At 31.8% G+C, this 20,837-nt stretch overlaps 1 protein-coding gene across 1 annotated transcript; it reads left to right on the forward strand.

The window, feature by feature from the left end:
- The first annotated feature begins 3,378 nt into the window (after positions 1-3,378).
- On the forward strand, positions 3,379-9,038 carry LOC107822369 (BAG family molecular chaperone regulator 3). Its single transcript, XM_016648905.2, has 4 exons — positions 3,379-3,709; positions 5,129-5,385; positions 7,846-7,992; positions 8,748-9,038. The coding sequence occupies exons 1-4, from the start codon at positions 3,394-3,396 to the stop codon at positions 8,886-8,888; spliced, it is 861 nt and encodes a 286-aa protein (XP_016504391.1). The 5' UTR covers positions 3,379-3,393; the 3' UTR covers positions 8,889-9,038.
- Positions 9,039-20,837: the final 11,799 nt, after the last annotated feature.

Consider the following 20,837-nt stretch of genomic DNA (forward strand, 5'->3'; position numbering starts at 1 on the left):
ACAACATATTGGTGACATGGGGTGTGTTTGGTATAACGGAAAATATTTTCTTGGAAAACAAGTAGTAATCTTATTTATTTTTCGGTGTTTGGTACGCAAATTAAGGAAAATAACTTTTCAAGAGTATTCATAAATAATTTAGATACAATAAACATGAAGTCATAAACTTTCGAACCAACCTTTCGAACCCACAAATTTCATAAACTTCCGAATCTCTAAATTTTTGAAACCGCGAAATTTCGAACCCGTAAACTTTATAATTTCTAAACCCGTAAACTTCCAAACACATAAACCTCTGAAAATATATAAAAAAAATATTATTTTTTTTCGGGGAGGGGGAGGGCAGGGGTGCGCAAAAACGAAAAAACAGAAATTTAAAATTACAAAAAAAAAGTAAAAAAAAAACTTTTTTTGTGCGGGTTGGGTGGGGGAGGGGGGTGGGTGGGTGGTGCAGAAAAAAAACAGAAATTTAAAAATTACCAAAAAAAAGTAATTTTTTTTTTGTAAAAATTGTGCGTGGTGGGGGGCAGTGGGGTGGGGTGGGTAGCGCAGAAAAATAAAAAAACAGAAATTTGAAATTACAAAAAAAAAAAAAGTAAAAAAAAACTTTTTTGCGCGGGGGAGGGGGGTGGGTGGTGACGGAAAAAAAACTAAAATTTGAAAGAAAAAAAAACCTTTTTTGAGAGAGGGGTGAAGTTAGGTGGGCAGGTGTGAGGGTGTGGGGTGAGGGTGGGAAAGGTTGAGAAGGAGTTTTAGAAAATGTTTTCCCTTCTCTTGATAAGAAAAATATTTTCCAAAACATTTAAATCAACCAATTTTTCGAAAAATATTTTCCTTCGTACCAAACACACCCTCATGATTTTTTCGAACAGTTAATAGTGGAATGGAAAATGCTGGGGAAAAAATATAATGGAATAGGAAAGATAAATTTGAGTAGTGGTCTTGTAATCTATGCACGTTTATTTGGTAAATAAACTTTCTGAATGTTATTTTGCATTAAAAATTTAATGGGCATATAAGCCTCTTTTCTTCTTTTAATTTGGACATATAAGTCTTGAGACTAGAACTTTTACAAAGTTTTGCATCTTTGGCCCTAATCCATTCAGATAGAACAACAAAGTTAAATATAAGAGAAAAAGAAGGTAATGTGTCAATTGCACTTAATTCTCTGTGTTGGTCGTCATTGTTTGTTGAGGAGTACTGGTTGGTTGTGCAACAAATTTAAAAAGGAAAGCGTGAAAGATAATAAGAATAATAAATAAATAAAAAAGGGGACATCTTAATTAACTTTATCAATTGACAACTTGATTTAATAGCAAAATGACATGCTTATCTCCTAATAAAAGGATTTATGTCGATAAAGCAACTTAAGACAGTTAATACGATCAAACGTTTCTTTAACTTATAGGTAATGACGTCGAACATCTAACTAATCGTTAAACTAATCAATTAGTTTTGCTAACTATTCGGCTGTGTTTAATTCTATTTGTCTTTAACCAAGTACAGAAGACAAAAAGAAAAGCTTAAAAACAGAAGTAATTCTATCTTTATCTCCTCTTTATTTATTTTTTCCTTTTTTGGAAGAGCAAACATCATTTTCTTTGCCTTTAAGCATAATCTCTTGTTTTTGTTAATGTTAATCAACTAATGGCTTATGCTCACCTCCCAATCACGTATATTTTAAATTGCAAACAAAATAAGAAACTTCTAAATTCTAATGAAGGATTACTCCACACAAAGTAAACTTGATAGTCATAATTTCACCTAATCAAGATAAGCCTATCAAAACCAATCTCATAAAAAGGGCACAATCTATTTTCAAGTACATTATTTGTACCCAATAATAAAAAGACAAGTGGCCCATTGATATCAAATCTTCTTCAAAAGTAAACAAACATTATGTTATATGGGTCGTTTGGTTGAAAAAAAGTTAACCTATGAATAATTATTTTAAAATTAGTTATTTTAATTTTTTATAAAAATAAAAAAATATTATAATCTCGAAATAACTAATCACAAAATTAATTATATCATAATTTTTTTCCAACAAAATATAAAATGAACTCTTCTAAAATTTAATGTCGCTATTAATTATTTCTTATAACTCTTGCCAAGCCCTGCGTCATCTTTTGATACTTAGATTGTCGGCAGTCTTTTGCTTAGCTGTTATATTGGCTTATTCTTATCAATACATTTGGTTATCTACTATTGGTCAACCTCCTTTTCTCCATTCATTTCTTTCATAATTGCTAGAGAACTTAATAATAGAGTGACTTGTCACTTTCACGTATTATTATTATTATTATTATTATTACTATTATTATTATTATTATTATTATTATGTAACTTAATTATGATTTTTTTATCTACATATTATTACGTTTAGAGGATCATTTAACGTTGGACTTTGACACGTTTAATGCTTTTAATTAAGGAGTCAACTTTAAAAAAACAATTATACAAGAAGTGGAAGGATATATAGAGAACGCCATAGTTAAAAACCTCTTGTAATCATACTTGTATGGGAAACTATTATTGATTGATAGCAAATACATTCTCACAAATGAAACACTGAAATTTTTTAGAGAGACATTCACATTTATATAGTTTATTTTTGTGGCTTCCTTCCGCCAAAAAATAAAATGGCAAATAGAAAAGGGCGAAGATTATATATAGATGTTATTTAAGTAGTTAAATAGTTGATTCGTGGTATAGTTAATTGATCAGAAAAATAAAATAAGAGCATATTGGAATCTCTTCTATCGTTGTACATAATTATTATTTTTTTAATCTAAATGCTATTGATCGAAAACAAAGCCAAAAACGGAAATACTCATCTTTAAAATATAAAAAAAAGTAGTAGTATATAACTTCAGTGATCCATAAATTAAGATAATCTTATCCAGAGTTATATATAGTAACTTAAATTATTCCGATTAAGTTACTGCATTTTATTGTATAGAAAGAACGTCAAGTTTCATTGAACACATATTTGGCCCCAAAAGAAAAAAGAATAACAAATAGCCATTGCATCTAAAGAAAAAAATAAAAGAAATATAAATTTGAAATAAAATATACAGTGTATGTTAAGAAGCAACAAGAAAAATACAAATTTGTAACAAGTAAATTCTTACAGTTGGAAAATTTCCCACTTAGAAAGCTAATTTTTCGTTTAAGTGTACACTAAATAAAATGTGTCCAAGTTTAGGATAATCCCAAGTACTCTGCCTATATTGGATCTTCTATTACAACTTGAACATATCCCAAAAAAAAAAAAAAAAAAAAACATTCAGTAATTCGTATAATTGGTGGGTGTGGGGTTTCTTTTTGGAGGGGTGGGGGCCACAGAGTGATATTATAACTGCTATGCCCTTTTTATAAAACAGTTGGCGCATGTCGGTGGACAGTGGGGGGATAGTTAGTCTTTACAACTTCCCCGTAATATTTTCTCCGGTAACAGTTGCCGGCGAAGGTAAGAAAATGATGAAGAGAAAACTGAAATTCAACGGCAGAAAAGCCGATAGGACGACGTCGACCGCCGCTGCCGCCGTCAAAGAGGAGGTAATAGAGTGGGAGATGAGGCCCGGAGGCATGTTAGTCCAGAGACGGAGTGATAATTCCGACGTTCCAATAACACTGAATTTACGGATTCGTGTGGCTTATGCTGCTGCTCGGTACGAGATCTCCGTCAATCCTCACGCCACTTTTGGTAAGTCTGCGTTTCACTATATAATTTCACACTATTAGATTAATTTTGACCTGTAATATTCCATGGTTGATATAACAATCTAAAAAAATAACTTCTTGAACTCAATTCCATTGTACTTATGGTGTAAAATTTACACTATTAATGTATATATAATTTAGAAGCACAAGTTACATTTGACCGGTCGGTCAAACTTAATTACAAACACTAGCCAAATATACAAAAGTTATATATAAAATATGTATTATATTTATATTATATCTTAATATACAAAAAATATATATTTTGCTGACTATTATTTTTTGGAGCATTTATAATATGTAATTTACCCAATTTAAAAACCAAAGATTAATTCGGGCTGCTTTCAACTAATCAGTTTAATAGTATCCCTCGAGACTCCGATAATTTTTTTTCTTAATAATATAGTTCACATCTTAAAATTAAAATTCTATATTCAAAAATCGCTCGAAAATGTAGAAATATTTTGGAAAATAATAGGTTTCTATAGGAAGCTAATGAGTCCTGAGATTATCTACGATTTTTCTTGGCATACTAGGTTTTTCATCGATTATACTTTATTTTTTGCATTATAATAGTTAATTATAATTAGCTTACCGAGAAAAATATCATAGCAATTCCTGTCCAGTGTCCGGCTAGAGATAATACAAGTAACTTGGCGAATGATAAAAAACTAAGAAGCATAGTATGTTATGTTTTATTTTTTAAATGAAATTGTTGCAACATATTAGCCATGTCTGGGCTTGTTTAGTTTCTAAAAAATATTAGGAAAATACAATGAAATATAAATGGCAATGGCAAATAAAAAAATTCTTATTTGTCGAATTTTTACTTTGTGCTAAATATAATGGTGATTTCCGTGTAGTTTGATTTTCTTCTTGCCCTTTTTTTCTAATTTGCAGTAACTTTATAATCTTTTACAACGCATTACTATAAACAACTTCTTCTAGACATATAGCCTGTCTAGCTAAGTTTCTTTTTGGCCAAAAATATTTTTTATTTTATTTTATAGTTAAGATATTTGGCCAAGTTCTTAGAAGGACAAAAAGTGTTTTTGAGTAGAAGTATAAGTAGTTTTTGAGAATCAGAAAAAAGTAGATTCTTCCTAAAAAGACTTTTAAGAAAAATACACTTAGAAGCACTTTTTTAAAGTTTAGTCAAACACCAATTGATGTTAAACAGTATTTTTTAAATTAATTAACCAAATAAAACTGTTTCTCGCCGAAAGTACTTTTTTTAAAAAATACTTATTTTTAATAAGTTGATTTTATATGTTTGGCCAAATAGGCTACAAGCTGCAAAATGCTCTACTATGCTTAATCTTGTGTGTTGATTTATTCTTAGTTCACCATGCTAAAACTAGGTCGTTATAGTGTTGTAAAACCAGTTGGTTGATATTGGCAGGGGAATTAAAGAAGTTATTAACAGAAGAAACAGGATTACAACCTGGAGAACAAAGACTAATAATGAGAGGGAAAGAAAGAGAAAATGGAGAATATTTAGACATGTGTGGAGTCAAAGATCGATCAAAAGTCATCCTAATCGAGGATCCAGAAAGCAAAGAGAAAAGATTCATGCAGATGAGAAAGAACGCCAAAATCCAAGCCGCACATCGCTTGATTAACGATGTGTCAGCGGAGATTGATAAACTGGCTGAGCAGGTAATTAGCACTTCTATTTAAATACTACTCCAATAAAATAATGATCTAAAAAGGTTTGAAGAGAGATAAATAGTAGTAATAATTTGAGGAATAATAAAAGTCATATAACTATGTTTTTTCACACAAAAATCATAAAAGTTTTACTAGCTCACACAAAAATCATAGTGAGTGAAAAATATAATTTTTCAGTAGTATTTTCTTGTTTTATGATTTTTTATTTTCTTATTTCAGTCTAATAAATAGTAATTCAATTAAAATAGGGATGAGTCAACCAGAATTGGCTTACCCAACCCAATACTCATATATAAAAATTAAAATAATACTAAAAGTGAATAGTAAATCCTTCAAAACATGATATTTCTATCTTTTATTTTTCTTTAATAAAAACCGATAGCATTTTTATTTCAAGTGCTCTCTAATTATATCTTTTATTTCCTTGTTTTGTTTGTCAGAATCTCATGCATTCCGAACTAAGTTTCTTATGGGGGAAGAATTCACTTTTAGCATTATTTTAACTTACGTATATGGGTATTAGGTCAAGCTGGGTTGGGTCATTCCTATTTTAAGGGAAAAATATAAAATTAATCGGTTGGTCGAAACTAATTGCATTTGCTAGCCAATATATATAATGTGTGTGTGTGTGTGTGTGTGTGTGTGTGTGTGTGTGTGTGTATATATATATATATATATATATATATATATATATATATATATATATATATATATATATATATATATATATAGATCGGGTTGTTGGGAACGGCTAAAAATATACTCATATTTCTCCTATTTTAATTGGATAATTATTTATTAGATTGAAAATAAAAAATAAAAAATATAAAATAAGAAAATACTACCGGAAAATTTATTTTTCGACCACTATGATTTTTGTATAAGTTAGTGAAAGTTTTATAATTTTTGTGTGAGAAAATAAATTTATATGACTTTGATGAAAAAAAAGTCATAGTTATATGATTTTTGTGTGAGAAAACAAAGTTATATGACTTTAGTGAAAAAAAGTATAGTTATATGACCATTTGTGAAATTACCCCTTGTTTTGCACCCTAGGGAGTAATTTGTAGAGTTTATTTTCTATACATTGACAATTTGAGGAATTTTCCATCAAGTAAATTAATAGGTAATTAATTATTGATAATCATACATAATAATAAAGGTTAGGAACCAGAAAAATGAAAATAAAAAGTAATCTACCGCAATAGCTAACACTAAACTGAATATTGATAGTGTAAAATATGCATTAAACTATATTTTGTTTAATTAGAGACTACTTATATAATTACAATGACAGATTATATAATTAGAGACTACTTATAATTTCTGAAGTAAAATACGACCTAATCTTATTTGCTGAAATAGTTGGAAAAAATGACTTTAAAGTCAATCAACAGCTGTGAATTACTTAGAATATTATGATGCATAATGTGAGGTTGAAATTATATAAGGTAGTGTTTTTTTTTTTTTAATTTATTAAAAATTTGGAACATTTCTCGATTTGTGCGTGGCATCCTTCTGCTCGGACCATGTTGCTAACTTGTTTGGATGGATGATTGTTACCTATTGTATTGTATCGTATTATTACTTTAAATATAATGTTTGTTTTGATTGTTACTTAAATTTATTGGATCGTATCGTTAAATCCGTCGTTACGTAACGACAAAAAGTGTTACTTTATGGAACAACCGATTTGGTATGGTCACTTCGTTTCTCTTATTTATTTCTCTCATCTTTCCCCTTTTTATTATTAAAAAAATCCTCTTTTATCTTTTACCCTACCGTTTTATATAATAATACTACCTCTTGCGTTACTTTTTATTTATAATTGATAATATTGCAAGTTTATTTTTCATATTGTTGGTGCATAACATCATGAAAACGACGGGAAACAATACAATCTAGCCAAACATTATATATATCAAAACGATACAGTACAATATAATACAATACAATACAATACAATATTATACGATTATTATGAAAGGATACATGACAACCATCCAAACAAGCTGTTAATCTTCTCTCTGTCGTCTCAATTTTAACCCCGAAGGAACTATATATATAAGGTAGTTGAAGCCTTGAAGGGGCAATTAGTATCATAATTGTACATAACTGGAGGAGTGGTGGGACACAAATGCACTGATTGTTTCTTTGTGTCCTCAACCGTACAAGAATCCTGAATTCTTTACCAAAATAAAACTAAAACTAAAATTTGTGAATTTAATCTTAGTGAACTAATCTTGGTTGTCAGTTTGGGAACGAACATTACATAATCTTGGTCAAAGCATAAAGAGTTTGAAGACTGACCTTTTGAAATAAATTTAGTATCTTACCGGAATTGGTTTTCATAATATTCATGATTATGCACGTTGAGAGTTTATGCTCTAAATTTATGCAAATGGTCACTAATTAGTGTGCCTTTTATTTTGATAATAATATTTATAGATATCTGCAATTGAAAAGTCAAATGGAAATGGGAAGAAAGTAGCAGAATTACAGATCACTACTTTGATTGAGATGTTAATGAGACAAGCTGTCAAGTTGGATAACATCTCTGTAGAAGGAGATGCATCTGCCCAAAAGAATTTGCAGGTACCTATTCTCATTTTTTTTTCCTAGTCTCATATTCTTCTGAACTTATTTTTATTTATTTCATAAGTTCCTTGTTAAAAGTTCAATGTACTAATAATATCTCATATATTATTAGTACATATATAAAAATATCTATATAAGAACCCAATTGATAAGATGTCCCTTACATATAACCAGATAATGTTAGTTCAAACGGGTCACCAAGAGATGTGATGGTATAAATTGGACGAGCTTCCTCTCCCACTTAAATAGAGGGTTTAGATCGAGTCTTGAGAATTGATAAATTTCTGATTGGAAGCACTTCGTTTAATAAGTTTTATGTGATGCTATTCTCAATTAATCAGAAAAAGTGAGTCCCGTACCGGATAGGTAAATCGGTAAAAGAAGTCCAAATGTAATTTTAAAAGAAAAGGTCACTCATAGTAAAGTTGATGTAATGTGACAAGGAGGTCACGGGTTCATGCCGTGAAAACAACCTCTTGAAATATAGGGTAAAACTGCGTACAATAGATCCTTATGGTCCGGTCATTTTCCGGACCGCGCATAGCAGAAGTTTAATACACCAGACAATTACTAAAAAAAAAAAATTGTTAGTCTAGAGTTCATGTATTCTACAATGTACATTGTATAATTGAATATTATACTTTTCTTGCGACCTTAACTTTTACCTCACCCCTATGAATTCTGTAATATAAAAATTTTTGTACTACTTTCGTTTATAGAGCTGTTGGTAAGTTAATGACTTATGGTTGCAGGGACAAAGAGTGCAAAAATGTGTGGAAACCCTTGATGTGCTAAAAATAGCCAATGCAAAAATAAAGCCAGTTATAGTCACCACTAAGTGGGAAACTTTTGATCCTCCTCCTGCCACGACAAATTGGGAATTATTTGATTGATTTCTTTTAAAAATCTCTTTCACTTTTTATCTTTTACTTTTCCAGTTTTTTTCTCTGTAATTTACTAAGGAGATTTAACAGTTGTTCAAGTCGTGCTTGTAGCTTCTCTTCTACTGATTCGCCAATAAATGTTTCTGCAGTATTTGTAAATGGGAAATATAATTCCAAATCCTAGCTCACACAGTGAGAAATCTAGCTATTTCGTGAGCAGAGGCGGCTCAAGGATATGCGGTTTAATATGGGGTCTAAATTTTTAAAAGATAGTTATAACATACGTTTTATTTGAAATATATTCTTCTAACTTTTTGAAATACAAAGTTGTTAATAATTATTTTTATAATCGATTTTCTCTAATTATCTTTATTCAATTGATAATATAGCCAGCTCATTTATTTTTTTCTCAAGATATTGTTGATATTAGATAATATTTTATAGAGCAATAGAATTATAGAATTATTGGAAACTTAAAAGTACTGTTGAACAGTGGAGCTAATGAAATCTTGTAAAAAGAAAGTGAGTAATGAAATATTGGAGAAAGAAGGTGAGTAAGAATATTAAAGAGAAAGACAGAAAATATATAGGGGTTTCTGAAATATAAAGAGATTGGAGAAAAAGAAGATTAACTTGGACATATTAAAAAAGTGAGTGTGAATTTTTGTATGCATTATCTAATGAAGGAGTAAACCTTAAACGTTGCGAAAACTATTCATCTATCCATTTTTAAATATGTCAAATTATTACTTTATTTGCATATCTAAAGAGCTTTATTTCCTTTTTATATTAAAAACTCTAATTTTGTATTAAAAATACTAAATATTTATTTTTTAAATATTTATAAACCTATTCATTTTAAAAAATGCACCCCCAAATTTGGGGGACTAAGGCACATACCTTACCCCTCATCACGTTAGAGCCGGCCCGGATCGTGAGAATAAGATAGGAAGAAAAATAAAAGTTGGTAGGAAGGGTTTAAGGTAAGATGAGAGGAGGAACTACATGAAAAATATTTGTAATGAAATAATTCGTCACTAATTAGAGCGAATAAGATGAAAGCTCAGGTAATAAGGGAAGGAGTTACAAGTTGGAAAATAAATCGAATCACCAATAATGTGAAAGATCGGGTAATCAACCGAGTGAACTAGTAATGACTCGTTTGACCATAGATTTTGGTTTCATTACATTTTTTGTTTATGATATATGATCATGTTTCGAAAAGAAAAAAAAAATTCAAATTCCCAAAAATTAGTTTAGGGCAATTTTTGGGTGAAATATTTTCTTCAACTCACAAAACTTTAACTTTTCTTCAAATAAAATGCATGTCCAAACACAATTTCAACTTTCAAAAATTATTTTTCAACACAATTTCATTTTATTTTTAAGTTTCAATTAAATTTATGTCCAAACGCTAGCTAAGATTTTCCCAATTACAGGTTCCTTCACACTCTAAGCTGGGGGTAAAAATAGCACGGGCTAGCCAGTTTTCGGACTGGTAATTCAAAAATAGTCATCGTTTGCAAAGTCATTGAAAAATAGTCACTATTTTACTGCAACACGGACCGCTCCAGCATAATATACTGGAGATTAGTGCACCTGTGTATGAGCTTCCAGCATATTATGCTGGAACTCCAACACGCGGAAAGTTCTAGCATAATATACTGGAGATTGGAGCACTTGTGTATGAACTTCCAACATATTATGTTGGACCGATATATTATACTGGAACTTCAATATATTATGTTGGAGTTCCAGTATAATATGCTGGAGTTCCAGTCTATTGTGCATGAATATTTTTTGAATTTTGAACAGTGTTTTCGTTCAAATTTATCTTTACATGAAAAGTGACTAAATTTCTATTACTTTTGAAATTATGGCTATTTTTCAATTACTACTTATAAATCTGACTATTTTTAAATTTCTCCCAAGTTGGGGTGGGTGTTGAGCAAGACAAGGCCCAGCACAATCAGCCCAACGGCAGCTCAGGGCGTCCATGTTCACTTCTCAAGCCAATTTATTTTTTGTTCTTTTTCGGGTAAGCTTAGGCTTTTGCAAGTGAAGTGTCACAACTCACATGGTTGCTTAAGTCGGGTTAATTACGTCAGAAAAGTGTGTACGTTTATTATATATGAATTTTCATAAACTATTACAGTTTAGAGCCAAATTACCATCTGCAACTATATTTTATTTAATTATCATTTATAGTTACTGTTTAATTGTTAACAACTTATATTATTTATATTTAGATGTGCAATGAATACAACGTGTGTCAATTGTATTTGTTACGCAAATGAATACAACATGTATAAACTGTATTTGTTTGTGTAATCCTATTCATCAGCGCGGTGAATACAACTAAGGCGAAACACATGGGTGTATACAAATAATACAACCTGTACCGACTGTATTCGTTCGTGCAACGAATACAATCAAGGCGAAATAAAGAAATATAGAAAAATAAAATTCACAGGTATTATACATGGATTTGCTATAAAATTCAAATATAGCTACGAATGATAATTTTCTTAAAGTATAGTTTTATAACACGTTACCAGCACGTGTCTCTTACAAACTGAGATAATGTGCTTCAGCCGGATTCTATCTTCTTCCTAAGGGCTTGTTTGGTATGAGGGATAAGGAATAATTAATACCGAGATTAAATTTAAGAAAAGTTTATCTCATGTTTGATTGGAAGAAAATTACAGTATAATTAATCCCGTAATTAGTTATCCCAAAATTGTAGTATTTTTTTATCTCCATGAAAAGGTGGAATAACTAATCCCAAGATAATTTAATCTTGGGATAATTAATCCTCTAATAACTTCTTTCCAACCAAACGACCCATAAAAGTATTAGTTAACCTTCTGTCCAGTGCAGGTACACTTTCATTTGCTTATAACGTTTTACGGACCTTCTCAAGTTTCTAACCAACAATTTAATTTGAATATATTACTACACGCATGACTTGCTCTGAGAATTATAATAATATTAACTTTGCTATGAAATTGAAAGACTGCGTGCAATATTGCTCCTGAACATTATCATATAAATATGATAGATAATTACATAGATTATGGTGTCACATCATGTTCTGCTTCCTGTTTGCATTAAGGTAACTTTTAGTTTAGAATTATTTGAACTTTCAAATTAGTAACTTTAAAATGTGCACGCTTACATCTGCTAAAAGAAAAAATAATAATTACATCTTACTTTGATTAATCACTAGGGTAATACTTACATATTCTTCATCTTTTAGTTATAGTATGCTAACATAAAGATGCAGTACCTATTTAATAGTGACTTAAATGTCTATCTAAACTAATTGATGTATTTGTCTCGAACGGTTAGAATATCTCTTTATGTTTTAGTCATTCATAATTGTTTACATGTCTTTATGACTTGTAAAAAAGATAATCATATAAATTAATTCGATTATTTATGATAGTTTTTACTATGTCAAATAGATCAAAAATTAAATTTATGCCTACACAAAATTATGTTGCATTCCTTAAAATAAATGAAACAACTTGCGATATATATTATATAATAGTAAGACGGTGGGTTCAAGTCTCATCTCTCCATGAGGGTGAGACATCGGGTTCAAGTCCTGGTCCACCATAATGATAAGACATTCGTTTTGAATCCCAATATATGATATTGATGGCACAATGATGGTTGAGGCAAAAACAATGTCCTGTTAATGAAAAATCATGAAGCCCGCCCTACTAGATCAACTCCAATTCCCGAAGCGAATGTGATAGCAATAGATTAAAAGTCTGAAAGAAGATAAAATAATTACCGTGATAATATGAATATATGTGGGCATGTCAAGGGACGAAATAATAATCATCATGGTGGTGGTCGCTATAAATAAAAGAGCAATACGGGTTCTTAGAATAATCCTTCAAAAGGCAAAGGTAATATTTGCCACCAATGTGGTATGAAAAATTATTAAACACGAATTTGTCATACGCCTGAACATTTTATCAAACTTTATCAAGCCTTTATAAAAGAAAAACAAAATAAAGTTGAGACTCACTTGGCCTTTCAGTTGAGGCGGGCCGTATGAATAATTATGATAAAGTTGAAGTAAACCTTGCCTATAAAGATGATATTTTTGAAGGTCTTGCAAATATTACTCATTTAGAAGCTGGAAACTTCTTTGAACATCATAACTTAAGACTTATTGTCGTGCCCCGTTTTCTCGCGAAAGGGGATTTCGACATGTGACAACTCTTTTAAATGGGTATTAAAAGAGAAGAGTCGTCACTGAACGATGTTAAGGTGCGTTAGGGCACCTATTTGTAAATAACTCTGTTTTAACTAGTCCGTATCACTAGAGATCGGGTAAGAGCTCAAATTATCTTGAAGAGAAGTGGTTAGGTACTCTTCGAGATCCACTACTATGGTTCCCAGCCGAATTTTATGCTATGTGAAATTATTGAATTATAATTATCCTATGTGATCATATAAATTAAAGGAAGATAGGGAGTCTAAATACAACTACAATGTGAAACAACCATAAACGAAATTACACATATGAAGGAAGTAGATTATACATTAATAAGTAATTGGTACAATCCCTCGATGATTACAAAGTACAACCTAAATTGTTATAAGTCCAAATAAACAAGGGTCCAAGTAGTAAACGTATATGGGGGGTCCTATGTTTTTTTACCCTAAAGGATCACCTCGCGCAACATAAATAATACTTCTCAACTCCCTCAAAGATAGGGGTTGCTCATATTATTCAGCGGGCACAGACTATCATCTTCTGCTACCCAATTACTATCTTAAAGTTGTTTACCTAAAGCGTTCTAGTTCAATTCTAAATCACGTCCTATGCGTGCATTACCCGTCCCATGCCTATAGTATATGAGACTTTGGACCTACTACTTGGGTGATTCTAGACTTTACTTAGGATGCTCAAAATGACAAAACTAGGCATACATTCAAAATAAGTAGGACTGCACACAGTTAATAGTTAAGGGTTCAAGTTGGCCTCCACACGTAGGTACAAATGCACGTAAATAGTCATGAGTTTATACAAACGAGGTTCCAGATTATGCAGTAAGCAGTTGTAGGCAAGGCAGATTTGGAGTCAAAATACATTAAAATTGTTCAAGGCCTATATCTATGGTTTCTATGTGATTGAATGACTTAATAAAATCCCATAGATAGTACTTCTAAGCAAATTATCTTGACAAAGCTGCTGATTATAATCTTTATTAAAGGCCTATAGGCATAATCTCTAAGCGATTTGCGCATGGGCAGTGAGACTATTGAAGGCGCAAAAGTATTTATCTTTGATCCTATATGCATGATTTCTAGGCGAGTAGTAATACTCTATAGGCATGTTCTCTAAATAGTTGGTATTTGGGCAATAATTAAGAACACATGCTCGTTTTACTTATCCCTATATGCATGTTTTCTAGGCGGGCAGTATGATAAGAATAACAACAACGACAATTCGATTAATTAATTTAAGGTCCTATAGATATGGTATCTAGATGAGTCACGTTACTGGAAGAAATAGCAATTCTTGACTACTCAACGAGATCCTATAGGCATGCTATCTAACAACACATAGCAGCTGAGCATGTTGAGCAAATATCCAATGGCATTTAGATCCTATAGCCACTCTATCTAACAACGTATAGAAATAGGGTATGTTGAGCAAGTGAAACAGTTAGATCCTATAGGCATGCTTTCTAATAGTGTATAGAAATAGAGCATGTCGAGCAAGTGAAGCACTTTGATCCTATATGCACGTTTTTTACCCTTTCATACGAAAATTAAAGTATCCCAGCCCCCCATCACTACTTCCCCATTATTTGTTATTATAGATTATTACAAGCCCAAATAGAATAATAAAATAATTAAAGACTTAATAGGGCAATCACAAGCCCAAATACAACAACTACAGGTCCTGTACAATTACAAAATAACCAGCAATGCCTTCCGGGCCTTTGCCAGCCTTACTCTTCGCATATCCAACATGCCCAACACCCTAGGCTCACAAGGATGACTAAAGCATGTCTAACCAATGCTCATGTCCAACAACACACAAGACCCAATAAACCAGTCCCAAACATGAAGACAATTATCTTGTTAACAATCAGCAGGAGTACAAACAGCCCACACAAACAAATTGCTCAAACAATTTCAGATGCAAGCATGTACACATTGGATGCTTGGTGTTATAGATAATAGAGAAATTGGGATTTTAAACAAAACGATACCCCAAGATATGATAGAGGCATATGAAATAAGAACATAACTACTTTTGCAAAAAAACTTCTCAAAGAGATTTCAACAAACATGAATTCAAGACGGGCATGGCTCATAACTAATCTCGATTCAATAGAAGCATATACATAGAAGACAAGAAGATCTAAGGTAAGACATGATTGAAACTAATCCTACAGCCAAACAGAGGCCCCTAACACGAAAGTCCACAACAAACTAATCTGATAAACTCAGTTTAATGGGTGTGACAAAGCAATCAGCAAGTACCACCTTGTTCTAGAGTGGCTAGAGATTCTATAGGTTGATCACACATGCCAAGCTCAATTATATGCATCCAAGATTTCCCTAAGGCATTAATCTTAAGCAAACCTAACACTAACAGGCAGAGTTATATAGAAAGCATCATGACATGCAACAAATACATTATTGGGTTCACAAATAGCAGAGGAAACATAAGTCATGTTTACCCAATGTTCAAACAGTGTTAGCATGTAGAATTCACATGATCATGGATTAACTCTAGGAAAGTAGTAGGTTGTACATGAAGGATTTTAACAAAAATAAGTACATATTGGGCATGAATTAGTCTCTTACAAGAATCCAAAGCACACATGGAGATAGACTCATAACAAATAACATAAGAACTCAGATACATATAAACATAATAGACTAAGCATGCTTAAGACAGTGAAAAGTCATTCAAGATGAACACACATAATGAGCATATATTGAAGTTTCGAATTTAGGCAAGTTTTGATACTAGAAAATGCATAACTGCAAAATAGCTTCAAGGAAAATAGGATTGCAAACGAAGATAACACAATATCGAAATCATATTGGTTCACAAAATTTCAAACAACACGGACATACAAAGCACTGAACACAAGCAAAATAAAATAGAATTGCAAGAGTCAAGGTACTCACTAGTTTGCAGATTAACAAGGAGGTAAAGGAGAAAATTAAGTACCAATAGTAGTTCAGTTAGCAGTAGTAGAGAAAGAATAGCAGGACTCCCAAAATCTCATTGCGTCAGAGTTTCCAAGGGTTTCAAGTGAACCTCGGGCAGTGCTCTCACTGAGAAAAGAGCAATAATTGAATTTTAGTGGCCTTGGCTTTCAGTCGGCCAATGTCTTAAGTTTAGAATAGTAGAATAAGTGAGAGTGAGAGAGTAATAGTAGTAGTTCATGCCTGTTTTAGGGGGATTGGGGAAGGGTTTATATAATAGCAAAATTAAATGAACAAACAAGGAAACGAAGTCAATCAAACATAATAAAGTAAATAAGAGGATGCAAAATTGATTTAGAATCGGATTAGGAGAAAAATCAGGCAAACTCTAATTCAAGATGGAGAACCAAAATAGTTAAAGGTCTCACTAAAACTGACCCATATAACCTGGCAGTGAATGTATCAAGTCAATAATATGGTGATAATACAGAATCAGAGTCGAACGAACGTGTATTGATTAACTTCCATAAATAACTCAATACCAAACACACTGTAACGTCGAGGAGATGGTAAGAATCATTGTGTGTGCAAAAAAGGAAAGGAAATATGGAAGATTTCCATGTAATCTCAGACTGGGGCTGGGATTCGAGTGAGGCAGCTAGGGTTTCTTTCATAGAAGAGAGGAATGTTCGAGAGGATCTGGGGGCGGTTGTTGGTAGAAAATGGGGTAGGGTTTTCGGCTTGGAGTTAATTAAAAAGGGGGAGATGATTTATGGGTCATTGATCTCTAAGATCAACGACCAAGATTAAAAGGGGCTGGGGCGGGTCATTTGAAGCGGGTTGCAAGCGGATTGTCGTTTGGTTTAGGATGGGACATTATTGGGCTAAGGTGGGGTTGTCTGAGCTGCTTATTTGATCCGAACAAATGACTTGGTTTGGGCTTCTTTTAAAAATAAAGAAATTAAGGAAAATAAAATTAACAAAAAATAGCTAAATAAGTGTACAAAATATTATTTAAAAAATGGTGTAGTTTAAAATAATAGATGAAGGTTGTAAAAATATAAAATATTATTTTGACTCTGAATAAAATAATAAAATGCAACCAATTGCAAAGTATAGGCTATTATTGCAAAAATATGTAAATAGTACAAAAAATGCAAATATAATTATATAAAAATGAAGTAAAATATAATAAAACATGCATGTGTGCATAAATAATAAATTTGGGTGATTAAATTACCCGAATATAATTTAAACGAATAATTAATAAATATTTGAATAATTTAAATACAAGAAAAATTAATTTTAAAGCTTTAAAATTATAAAAAATACTTATATGACCCTTATAAATTGGGCAATAGTGCAAAGTGATATTTTGAAGTATATGGAATACTTTTATAAAATATGAGGGCAAAATTGGATATAAACACTTTTTACTGGAAAAAATTATAAGAATAGTTATTCTTTTTACTTTATGAAGTTCATATTTTGAATAAAACTTTTTATGTTGTTAGTATTTACTTTCTTGAGTATAGTTTCTTTTGTTCTTAAATTTTTCAATATTACTTATGATGTATTTTTTTTCTTTATGAAAAGATTCTCAGTCTTCAGTAGGCCGTATGAATAATAACGAAGACATGTATCTTCTGGATAGTGCTATGACGCATACCATATTAAAAGATAAGAGATATTTCTCTTGTTTGATTGTGAAAGAAGCCAATATCATAGCAATATCTGGTAGTACAAAATTAATTGAGGGATCTAGAAGAGCAGTTGTATTACTACCCGGAGGAACTATATTGGTTGTTAGTGATGCATTATATTATAGTAGGTCTCAAAGAAACTTGTTAAATTTCAAAAATATTTGCCAAAATGGCTATCATATTGAGACCACCAATGAAGAAAAAGTTACATACCTTTATATTACTACAATAAAAGCGGAAAAGAAGTATGTGCTTGAAAACTTCCCTGCATTTTCCTCCGGATTACACTACACTAGTATTAGTCTAGTCGAATCACATACCATAGTAAACAAGGGGTTACTAATAATTTTATTATTTGGCATGACCAGTTGGGCCATCCCGGTTATAATATGATGCGCAAAATAATTGAGAATTCACATGGATATTCATTGAAGACCAAGAAAATTCTTCAAACTAAAGAATTCTCTTGTGCTACATGTTCTCAAGGCAAACTGATTATTAGATCATCAATAATTAAAATTGGAGTTGATCTCCAATATTTATAGAACGTATACAAGGTGGTATATGTGGGATCATACACCCTCTATGTGGACCATTTAGATATTATATGATTTTGATATATGCATATACAAGATAGTCACATGTGTGCTTGTTATCAACTCGCAATTTGGCATTTGCGAGGTTACTGGCTCAATTAATAAGATTAAGAGCATAGTTTTCAGATTATGCAATTAAGACACTCCGTCTTAATAATGCTGGTGATTTTACGTTCCAGGCCTTTTATGATTATTGTATATTGATATTTGGCCAAAATTCTATACTTTTAGTATTACTCGCCCTATATTTTATTGGTTTAGTAATTAATTGTGCGACAATTGAGCTAAATTATATTGTTTTGTATCGGAAGATAGAGTCGAATAAAAGTTGCACGAAAAGAGGACGAAAATACAAGAAAAGAGCACAAAGTCATCAAGTACCCAAGCCTAGCTACAAGCCAAGCATAGCGAGTTCTATAGCCAGCTCTACTGTGCTACAGGCTAAGCATAGCCAACTTGACCGCGCTACATGCCAGGAGTAGCCAGCTCTGTAGCCAGGTTGCCCACTCTATAAGCCTGTCCTCGTGAGGTCTATAGTTCGGTGATTAAAAGTTGCGGATTAAAAGACTCCAACCCGGATTTGAACTCGAGGACTTCGGCCCTAACAGATAAATACTCCCTAAATGAGTTGAGAAAGGGTAGGACGTTATTTGGAGAACAAAAAGGCTACAGAGAACTATGGAGCAAGACATAAATGATTTTTCCCCCTGTTTATCACTTTACTTTGTAGTTTAAGGTATTTGAACATCATGATGATTGTTGATACATTTATGAGTAGCTAAACTATCTCATCTAGGGTTTGATGGAACCTATTGAAGGATGATTTTTCACTACGTTTAATATAAATTTGTCGTTGATCTTTATCTACATGTTCAACAATATTTTGGTTGTTATTGATTAAAGAACTCCCAATTAACTGTGTCTATTTAGTGTGTATTGCTCGAGAAAGATTATGAATTTAGTTAGTTATTGAACAACACCACTCCTAACGTATTTGAGAGATCAATACGAAGAGTTTAAAAGCGGGATTAGAGATAATGAAACCTTGGTGTAATCGTAATGAGCGGTGAATTAGCACTAACTAGCGTAGTTCAGGAGAATACGTCCAGTAAATTGTGGTAGTTTCAAGAGAGAGAGAGAGAGAGAGAGAGAGAGAGAGAGAGAGAGAGAGAGAGAGAGAGAGAGAGCTACGACACCTAAAGTACTCACAATTGGTAGAGAATACTTAGACGAATTTATAGGAAACATAGCGATGGAGATTCCGACAATAAGGGAAATCATAACCATTGACTTTTTCAAATCTTGTCTACAACATTTGCTTTGTTAGTTATAAATTACTGCATTTTAATTACTGTGCTCTTAGTTAGTAAACACTCAAATCGTTATTTAATATTTCTTAAGGTTGATTGATTAAATTCGTGCGAAACTAGTAGTTGTGATTAGTAGGTTAATTCCCTGTGAAATTCGACTCCGAACTTATAAATCAGATTATATTTGTAACGACCGCTAGACCTCTTATGAGGAATAGTTGGGTGTGATCATATATCAACTGGGATAACAATTGAGCATCCAGTTGCTCATGTTCATACTCAAAATGGTCTAGCGGAATCATTGATCAAACTCATCTAATTAATTTGCTAAACCAATGTTTATGAGAACAAAACTTCCCATCTCGGCATGGGGTCATGCTATTTTGCATGCATCAGCTCTTCTGTGGATCAAGCCCACAAGTTATCATAAAGTATCCCCATTACAATTAGATTTTGGCCAGGAGCCAAATATTTCTCATGTTAGAATATTTAGATGTGCGATATATGTTCCAATTACTCTACTACAACGCACAATTATGGGTCCCCAAAGAAGATTGGGGATATATGTTGGGTAAGGATCTCATTGTATTATAAAATATTTGGAACCTATGACCGAATATTTATTTACGGCAAGATTTGATGATTGTCATTTTGATGAATCAATATAACCAACATTAGGGGAGAAAATAAGCAATTGGAAAAAGAAATAGATTAGAATGCATTATCACTATGCCATTTAGATTCCCAAACAAATCAATGTGAACACGAGGTTCAAAAGATAATTTATTTATAAAATATTTCAAACCAACTACCGGATGCATTCACTGACCTACCAAGGGTGACTAAGTCACATATTCTAATTGCTAATACTCCTATTCGAATTGATATCTTGGCTGGACAATATATAAATGCAAATGAGTCTAGGTCACGCTAAAAATATGGTAGACCATTCGGTTCCAAAGATAAAAATCCCCGAAAAAAAAATAGCAAATAATCTAGGGAATCATAACATGGAGGTATTTGCACAAAAAGAGACGTGGGATATAACAAATAATAAGACCTCAGAGGAGATCCAAGTACCTGAAAATATTAAGAATAAAGAGATCTTAATAAGTTATGTCTCTACGGGAAAAAGGAGGAACCGAAATAATA

This window comes from Nicotiana tabacum, chromosome 15, assembly GCF_000715075.1.
Source record: "Nicotiana tabacum cultivar K326 chromosome 15, ASM71507v2, whole genome shotgun sequence".
Taxonomy (NCBI): domain Eukaryota; kingdom Viridiplantae; phylum Streptophyta; class Magnoliopsida; order Solanales; family Solanaceae; genus Nicotiana; species Nicotiana tabacum.

Bases quoted from the DNA above. Each gene is read 5' to 3' on its own strand.
- LOC107822369 (XM_016648905.2), top strand. From the start codon at position 3,394: ATGTCGGTGGACAGTGGGGGGATAGTTAGTCTTTACAACTTCCCCGTA. The intron at 3,710-5,128 runs GTAAGTCTGCGT...TGATATTGGCAG, and splicing joins CAATCCTCACGCCACTTTTG to GGGAATTAAAGAAGTTATTA. The intron at 7,993-8,747 runs GTACCTATTCTC...TTATGGTTGCAG, and splicing joins CTGCCCAAAAGAATTTGCAG to GGACAAAGAGTGCAAAAATG.